Below are 9937 nucleotides of genomic sequence, written 5' to 3' on the forward strand. Positions count from 1 at the left end.
AAGAAATCTCAGTTGATTCCCTGTGTTTTGTTTAGGTAGTAGTATCATTTTCCCTATTTAATATAAAGCAAGCCATTCACCATTTGGCCATATTTATTGAAACGTAAAATGTACATATCCTTTGATACATTACTTCTAAGAATAACACCTATGAAAATACTCCCACATGTGTGGGAAAAAAGGTTCTATAAGAATGGTGCTTGTGACACCTTTGTAATTACAAAATAAAATGGAAATGGATTAAATGTCCATCAAAAAGAAATGTGATATAATGTTGTGTACACATTAAATAAAATAAACCTGTATGTACTAACACACAAAGTTGTCCATTATTTGTTAAGAAAACATAAGTTCTAGAGCAATCTACATAATAGACTTCATTTTTTAAACTATGCACAGAACCCTGTATTTTGATGTTTGATTTATGTGTTCATACATACATGATAAAACACGTACATCTGAGAAATCATTTGGGAAGAAGAGGGAGGTGAAGAAGCATTTAAATTATTTTATTGTCTGCATCTTTTTTTAATTACATAAGGTTGTCTCCCTGAAACACCTTCTATTCAAATGGTAGACATTGGGTAATATCGTGTCTGCAGCTAATAACCCACCTAATGAAGTGTTGGGAAATGAAAAAAACCAAATGATTTAACAGACAGCTAAATCCTGATTGGTTTCTCAGTTTCCAGTCTCCTGGAACTGAGTTTAAATTTCTTCTACAAACACATACATCATTGAAGGGTAAAAATTTTCACCAGAGTAAACTTGAGAAATCAACTGGACTTTAAGTATTATAGATTTTGCTTTCTGGACACAAAGGTAACATTAATCGACCATGTTTCAAGTAGAACATTCGTTTTTAAAGTATCATTTTCTCTTAAAAGGAAAAAAAATACAGTGGAAGCGTAACACTGTTTTGTTGTTTTAGGTAGCAATTTGAAACATGAAGACTACGATTCTACTGTTTTGCCTTCTAGAATCAACTCAGTCATTACCAGTAAGTATGTTATGTTTGTTTTATATGCCAACCAGCTTCAACAGCATCTCTAGTTGCAGACCTACCTCTCTCCTGCCCTCCATCAAAACTGCTCTGTTTTGTGACTCATTCCCTGAGAGTGTCCAGTGTTTATTTTCCAAGGCAGAAAATGACAAGCTAATAAGTTGTTGGTACATATTTCAATGTACTTGTATTTTTTAAATGCATCCACTCCATCGTGGTAAAAGGTCAATTATTTTGGCAGAGCAATAGGCTAGAAATTAGGAGACAAATGAGTGCCTTAAGTGTATGATTATTTTATTTTCCAAAAAGAAATTTTTTCTTGGCAACTAGTTATGTGAAGGAAATGAACAGGGTGGGATTATGCGGGGAGAGGATGAAACAAGATAAGGTAGCCAACCTCTTTCTCACTTTATCCCAAATATATACTTGTGTGTGTGTGTGTGTGTGTGCCTTCCTTGAAAGAAGTTGTCTGTAAAAGTTTAATTTTCTAAACAAGGTAAAGTATGAAGTTAATTTTTTTATAGAACAAATGGTTCTTTCACTCCGCCAAATACAATTACCAAAAGATTCTTCAAAATACAGTTTCTTTTGTATATTTAAATTACCACATAATTGGTGAAAACTCAAAATAAGCAAAACTTTCCAGGAGCACAACTGTCATGTGAAGTGGGCTGGGGGTGGAGCAGGCCTGCTGTGCAGGCTACGGTAAATTGCTAATAGACAATGAGATCAGCTAGAGAGTTAGTGGGGCAGGGCAGCAGGGAGGCGACACTGAAATGTCTATTCAGTATAGAAGCAATACCAAATGAAACATCAGGACACATAGACAAGGTATTTTTTACTATTTGTAAATGAATTTACTGAGTTAGCATAAAGTTGTAAAGAGTGAATCCATTTGCAAATATGGACACATACAACAGCCTAGCAATTATTTTCAGTAGATCAAAAGTTTGAGGAAAAGTACCAGATGGAAAACATAATGCTAGAAAAAAAAAAAATATAAGACAAATCAAAGTCATAGAAAGTGAAGGCCCTAGAAGAAAACAAGATTTTATTCCTCCAACAAATATTTGTTAAGTGCTTACTATATGCCAGACATGGATTTATCTTCTTGAGATAGATCACTGAATAAACCAATGTTGCCACCCTTGTGAAGTCTATATTTTAGCAAGGAAACAAATGATAAATGGTGAGCAGTCTAAATCAGTAGGTCACATGACAGGATAGGAGGTGGTGGGCACTACATAAAAAAGACCCCAGAGCAGGGTGAGATGGAGCAGGCTGGTGGTGCACAGTGGAGAAGGGGTAGGCTGCATATTCAGGACAGCAGTCAGGTTTGGCTTCAATAAAGAAGCAGGTGAGAGAGTGAAGCCAATGTCCAGGGAAAGAACATTCCAGACAGAGGGGACAGGTGGAGGTGAAATTCTGAAGCAGGAATGGACTTTACCTGTCCCAGAAACAGCAAAAAGGCTGGATGGCCAGAGCAGAGTGAGGGAAAGGAAATGAGGTGGGAAAGATCAGAGAGCTACTGGGGGCCTGGATCATAAAGACCCTGTAGACCACTGTGGGGTGTCTGGCTTTTACTCTGAGTGAAATTGACAGCCGTTGGCCAGGCACGGTGGCTCATGCCTGTAATCCCAACACTTTGAGAGGCCAAGGTGGGCAAATAACTTCAGGTCAGGAGTTCAAGACCAGCCTGACCAATATGGTGAAACCCCATCTCTACGAAAAATACAAAAATTAGCTGGATGTGGTGGTGTGCACTGGTAATTCCAGCTACTCAGGAGGCTGAGGCAGGAGAATCATTTGAACCCGGGAGGCAGAGGTCACAGTGAGCTGAGATCACGCCACTGCACTCCAGTCTGGATGACAGAACAAGACTCCATCTCAAAAAAAAACAAAAGCAAAGAAAGAAAAGAAAAAAAAATGGTAGTCATTGCAGGAACTCAGCAGAGAAGTGACAAGATTAGACTATCATTTTCACAGGGTCACTCTGGCTGCTATGCTAACAATAGATTGTGGGAGATGAAAAGACTTACGAAATATATATATATATATATATACACACACACACACACACACACACACACACACATAATCTTAAAGCTGAAAGGGACCTCCTAGAACAGGTAATACCAACCTCTCCTTTTTTTTTCTTTTTTTTTGAGACATAGTCTCGCTCTGCAACCTCCTGCTCCTGGGTTCAAGCGATTCTCCTGCCTCAACCTCCCAAGCAGCATTTTGTATTTTTAGTAAAGACAGGGTTTCACCATGTTACCCAGGCTGGTCCTAACATCCTAACCTCAAGTGATCCTCCCGCCTTGGCCTTCCAAAGTGCTGGGATTACAGGTGTGAGCCACGGTGCCCAGCCCCAACCTCTCCTCATAACTAAAGGGAAACTCCAATGTGAAACCAGAACTGCTCCAGAGTAACCTTAAATGACTCAAGGTTGGCTGCAGAGCCAGAGGGCCACACCCCTGTGCCTTCCAGGATGCCTCCAGGAGCAAAAGCAGATTTGGTCAACCTGCCAAAAGAGAAGCTTTTTTATTTGGATACTAAGAGCACTTACAGGGATCTAGCACTAGCTCTGCTGCTCACCATGTCACCTTGGGCAGTTTACCGTAAGCATCAGTTGCCTCATCTGTTAGACAAAGTAATACAACTAGACCAAATGCGTAGAAGGAATATTTTCATATCTAAAATTCAGTGATTTTTAATACACTAATAAAATATCCAGGCCAGAAAGAAAACTGAACTTCTGTTACAAGAGTGATGTGGCAGGCATGGCAAAAGTGGGAAGCTTCCTGAAAAGGTAGTAAGAATGACGGCAGCTTATCTCAAGCCCTGAGAAAAAGCAAATGTGCACAGAGCTAACGTACAGATTATATATTCATGTCCTGGCAAAAGATAAAGGCAGGTACAAAAAAGAAATGGGAGCCAGGAACCACCACAAGATATCCCATGTGCTCAGGTGCATCCCAGCCCCCGTGCCCCCACACCATCCCACTCCTCCTGGGCTGGCATTTTTCCACTCGACAATTACATGTCCTACCATGCACACAATGTTTCAGGGAATTAAACTCCTCTAAAATACCAAAGCCTTAATGTAGACATTTTTGCACTGGGGGCAACCTGGATATAAATGGATACAAAATCTTAAACACATTCCTGCCTCATCAAATATGTATTTGTTTTCACAAAAGCAGCTCAAACCTGCTTTGGGACTCCCTCCCACAAAACTGGCTCTGGATCAGGGAACACTACCAAACCAACAGCAGTCAAATCAGGTAAGAGTCCTACAAAAGGGAACGTGTACAAACCGGTAAAGAAAACACATTAAGACTGGTAGGTTTAAAATCAAAATTTACATGAAGACTGTACAAGACTAAACAAGAGAGAGAGGCTTTTCATTTGGGAGTGGAGATAAGAACTGATACAATTTTCTGAAAAATTTGCATAGGAAAAGTAAAGCACTCTAATTCTTTTTCCTTTTATCTAAATAATACTTTGGTTTAGCAGTGAAATCTAGTCAACTTTGAAAAGGAATAACAATGTCTTTTTGCAAAGCTTGGTCATCTATGGCCTTCAGGTACTATGGCATTATCATATGCAGTATTTGCTAGCAATAGTAGGGAATCAGAGGTGATCTATAAAAAATAACTGCAGATTTCCTCCTGGTTTTGTGAAGTTTCATTGTTGTTGATGTGTTGATGTGTTGCTATTTAATCTGTTTCTTCAAAGCGTAAATACTTTTGAAAACTGCAATATCTTTTGGCAACTACGCTCCTTCCCACTTCAACTCTTCCTCTGCCGTGAAGGACCATGGCTTACCTACTTCTACATTTTGTGAAGTAGTACAATCAGATAACACTAGAGTCTAAAGTCTTCTCCTTAGTCAACAGAACACTCAAGTCAAGAACCATTTCCCCCTCTTAAGGAGACTGAATCTTATACAATTTGGGAACCCTCTTTAAGAAAAAGAATACAAAATTAGATATGTAAAATTAAGTACTGAAATAAATATTTATAATTGGATAAGAAATAAGAGTAAATCACAAATTTTCTGAAGCTGATAAGTACCGTAAGCTTGAAACATAGCTAGGAGACCTCCCAGGGCCACAAACGGGGCAATGCTACTGACAGGCCCCAAGGCTTCATCTTTATTTACCTTCATGGTAAATCCACCTCTGACAGGAGTGTCAATTACATGAGGTTATCCACCACTGACAGCCTAAGGGAAGCAGGCAACCTCTTGTCTCACACATCATTTTCAATCCCCTGCAGGTCTTTCCTTCTTTAAGTCTGATACCATTAACACAGATGCTCACACTGGGGCCAGATCTGCAACTGGTAAGTGATCTTTTATATCATTTTAATACCCATTGTGATATTATATAATGTTATGCAAATAAATATAATGCCTAATGTTATGGTGGGGGGAGCATGCATATGGATGTGTATATCCACAAATGAAAACACACACATACTTATTCACGTAGATAAGTTGAAAGAGAGGAGAGAAGAGTCCAAGGGAGTTGGACATCATTAAAAGTTTTTCTTAGCAAGAGAGTCTTTAACAAATGGATCCAATTCTTTCCTTACCCAGTTTCTCTATCCTCTTCTCCTCTCCTCTCTCAATTCCTCCACCATACCTTCCTTAATGCCCCTACAGCATCCCCACATCCACATAAACACTATCACTGCTATTATCACCCCCAATGACAGGAGTAAACTGGAAGAGATAGAAAGATCTTCAGTGTCTTCGTATAGAATATCTGTATAGATCTTCAGTCTTCTCACAGAATATCTGTATAATCTGTTTGGGAAGAAAAATAAGTTTCTTTCCTGACTTAAAGTGGACTTTTTAAGTGGTCAAATTTAAATATAGTTCATGTTCCAGATAAAATATGTATTCTGAACCTTAAAATTTTCATATGTAACCTAGAGAAGTTAATTTCTTAATTGTAAAACAGCTAACAGAAAATTTTCAGAAATAATTGCTCTTGTAGCCAAAAAGGGAAAGCAAGCATACAAATAAATCAACTAAGTAGTTCTCAAACAGAAGAGGTTAAATGCCAAAGAAAAACTTAACAGGGGAAAAGTTAGCAATAGCCCCTGTGGTTATACTAGCAGACTAAATAAGTCTTTAAATTTCATCTTTGTGTCTAAGTATACATCCAATAGAATACTATGTATTTACATAGCAAATCCTTCCTTTAAATATATTTTATGTTTAGTAAAAACATTTTAGTTTCCTAAATACCCAAACTGAAAAAAAAAAAAAAATACAATGAAAGTCTTCTTCCTTGCCCTACAGTTAAATCCTGCTGCAGGAATGACACCTGGTACCCAGGCCCACCCATTGACCCTGGGAGTGTTGAATTTACAACAGCAACTGCAACCACATGTAAGTTGAACAGCTGGACTTTAGTTTTAACATTAGAGAGCATTTTCTCTCAGGGGAAAGCCTACAGTAGAAACAGAATTTTTTAAAGCTTCTTGAAAATTTTGCCCAGACTGTTAGCTGACGAATGTTCTACTGAACATAGAACAGTATTTGACAATCTGGTTCTTAATGAAAATTCATGAAAACTTACCCAGAGAACTGACCATGCTATACCACAACCTCTCTAGAATATAATTTTAATGGAAAACAGGAAACCTTGAAAAGTTGGGGAAGATTGAAAAGTGAAAAATATATGGGGGGAAATTGAGAGATCCCAAGATTTTTTTCTAGCATATTGTTTTCTCTTGAAGACTTTCTGGGTAACCAAGATCATCTCAAAGAAAAATTAAGAGGTGGATAAAGTTTATCTTCAGCAAATCTAATCGTCCCATTTTTGTGCCCTGTTTTTCATTCCCTCTTGAAAGTCCCCAAGGACTTTTCAGTATTTACCATTTACCACCTCCCACTATCACTTGCTTTCAAAAACAAACAAACAAAAACCCCTGAAAATCCTCTTACACTAAGATACAAATTTAAGGCATCACCTGTTTTTGAAGTGTTTGCATTTTAACATTGAACAAATTCCAAATTTTTACCTTCTTGAAACTTTTTTAAATAGCGTAATAGGCTCCAGAGGGGCTGGGTGCAGTGGCCCATGCTGTAATCCCAGCACTTTGGAAGGCCAAGGCAGTAGGATCACTTGAACCCAGGCATTTGAGACCAGCCAGGACAACATAGTGAGACTTATCTCTACAAAAAATAAAATAAAATAAATAACTGGGCATGGTGGCACATCTATAGTCCCAGCTATTCGGGAGGCTGAGGTGGGAGGATCACTTGAGCAAAGGAGGTCAAGGCTGCAGTGAGCAACGACTGTGTCACTGTACTCCATCCTGGGTGACGGGGGGGGATTCTGTCTCAAAAAAAAAAGGAAAAGAAAAGAAAGCCTCTCGAGGAAAATACAATAATCCTTTTACAGCAAGACTAAGTTGTTTGTAGATAACTTATTCTCCCCAACATGTAACCTCAGCTCCCACTATCCAACATAATGGTCTAATTTTTTGTAGAAGCATTTATTATTGTGTAAGCAATATATGTTAATTATAAAGAATTTAGGAATGCAAATTTTCTAAAATTTACATGTAAGCAAAAAATAAAATAAAATACTCTTGGAATCTCATTAGCCATAATCCAACACTGTCAACATTCTAGAGTATGTTCTTCCAGTCTTTTTTCTATACATAAATTTTTAAAGAAAATGTTTTTGCTATATTTAATGTTTTATAACATGCTTTTTTCCACAAATATATTTTGAACAGCTTTCATGTTTTAAAATATTCACGTACAATGTTGTTTTTAATGACCTCTTGGTATTCCATGGTATACTAAATTACTTATTATGAAAATTTGGGGATTTTTCCAAAGTCTTTGCTTCTATAAACAACGCTACAGTGAGCGTCCTTGTGACTAAGCCTATGAGTATTCCAGTGACTATTTCCTTGTACCAACTCTTAGGAATAGAATTTCTGGGGCCAAAGACACAAAAAGTATCTTGATAATAAAAATTTGGATTATAAAAGTGACCCTCTGAAAAAGATTTAAGATGCAAACAAAAAGAGACTCTCTGTAACAGGTGATCATAGTATAATCTACATACTGATTGCCTACCTTGAAGGTAGACTTAATACATCTTCATGTTCCCCAGAGAGTATCCTCCTAAGTCAAGGCATTAGTGGAGCCTGGAGATGCTACAAAAGTTTCAGTATAAAGAGTTTCACGTTGTACACTCTCTATGCAATATTATAAATCAATCCCCATTTGCTGTGGGAATTCTTCAATGTCTCTAGGCCATGCTACCACCAAGGGTTCCCATACCTGACCTTCCCCTGGGCAGCTCTAGTCCCTCCTACCCTGCCTTTCCCTGTGCAGAGTAGCTTATTATCTCTGCCACAACCTGGACACCTACTGGAGGCTTGCATTTATCAAAGAAAGGTGAACTATGTTAGTGAACTCTAGAACCACACAATTTCTGGTTAAATATCAGCTCTACACTTACTACTTATATGATGTTGGCCAAGTTACTTAACCACTCTGTGGCTCAATTTGCTCAAAATTTAAAATGGGCATTAAAATAGAACCTTCCTCTACAGCTGTTGCAAAGATCAAGTGAGTAAATATATGGAAAACACTCAAAACAATGCCTACCGCATAGTAAATATGTGATGTGTTAGCTATTATGATTTCAAATAATTTCTCTACCGACAACAAAAAGTCCTCTTTATCATTATATTGGTAAACAATTAGATTACCTTTCATTACAGTTTTTACGTAGACATCTATACTTTCCTCTTTTTATCTTTTTGTTCTTTCCACTCCAACTTCCCATTAAAGAAGAAATTTCCATTTCATCTTCTCTTAAATCCAAAATATACCAACCACTTTCCCATTGCCAATGTGAAGGCTAGTTGGGTTTTTTGTTCCTATTCTGTTGCCCCTTTTTTTGTCAGTAGACAAGCACGTGATTGTGAGTAAGCCTTTTTCATAAATGTATGTAATTTTTTCTTATTGACATTCCATAGTTCCATAATTCCTGCACCAACTGTCTTGGGAAACAATAGTTAAGAGTCTATTTCATAAGACTTTCAAATCTTCTGGTTTGTAATTATGAAATTAAGAGTCTTATTTTGATGACTTTCCTGACACTTTGAATTTTCTATAGAAATAAGAATAAATTTTTAAAACCTTAGCTTTCTTTGACAAACTTCAGGCCAGTTCTCAGAGTAGCAGAGAGTACTGGAGCACGCCAACACCTCACTCAAATCTTTTTCATCTTTTTATAACTAAATGTATAATCTTTAGTTATCAGTGACCCTTGAATTATTTCTTGCCTAGTTCTACGAGCTATGCCAGTGCCAGGGGTTACTGAGCAATATTCCCTACAATTGCCTTATTTTAACAGCAAAATGTCCAGGCAACTATTGCAAGACTAAATATCTATGCCTCAAGAAACCTTTGCATTTGAAAATACCCATCACATGTTTTAATGTGTCTTCCAAGATTGGACATGAATCTGTCCAATGAAATCTGGACGTGAAAGAAATCTGTAAATTTTAATATTATTGTTACTTGAAATAATTTTCAGTTTGGAGATTTCTTGAGGCCAATTTTTTTTTTCGTTCATCCAGTTTACTAACTTCTATCTTCTCAATGTGCTACCTTGAACTGGTTTCTAAATCTCTCTGGAACTGATCTTCTTTTTACAAATTGGAAAAGTTCCAAACTCCCATCCAGGTCTATGAATTTATATCTATGATTATAGATAATACATTAGTAACAAATATCTGTTTAACAGATACTATATCCTTTTAAGAAGGTATCAATGGCTGGGCGCAGTGGCTCACGCCTGTAATACCAGAGCTTTGGGAGGCTGAGGCAGGTGGATCACGAGGTCAGGAGTTCAAGACCAGCCTGGCCAACATGGTGAAACC

The 9937-nt window shown here is 37.5% G+C and overlaps 1 protein-coding gene across 2 annotated transcripts in view; it reads left to right on the forward strand.

The window, feature by feature from the left end:
• The first annotated feature begins 739 nt into the window (after positions 1-739).
• The window catches only part of AMTN (amelotin), a 26726-nt gene continuing 17528 nt past the window's right edge, over positions 740-9937 (forward strand). The window contains exons 1-5 of one of the 2 annotated variants that reach the window (XM_011927110.1): positions 740-822; positions 932-1000; positions 4207-4290; positions 5288-5353; positions 6321-6410. In XM_011927110.1, coding sequence (XP_011782500.1) covers positions 947-1000; positions 4207-4290; positions 5288-5353; positions 6321-6410 — 294 coding nt within the window. In that variant the 5' untranslated portion in view covers positions 740-822; positions 932-946. The remainder of the gene's footprint in view (positions 823-931; positions 1001-4206; positions 4291-5287; positions 5354-6320; positions 6411-9937) is intronic. The other variant, XM_011927111.1, reaches the window with a different exon arrangement.

Source organism: Colobus angolensis, unplaced genomic scaffold (assembly GCF_000951035.1).
Source record: "Colobus angolensis palliatus isolate OR3802 unplaced genomic scaffold, Cang.pa_1.0 Scaffold70, whole genome shotgun sequence".
Classification (NCBI taxonomy): domain Eukaryota; kingdom Metazoa; phylum Chordata; class Mammalia; order Primates; family Cercopithecidae; genus Colobus; species Colobus angolensis.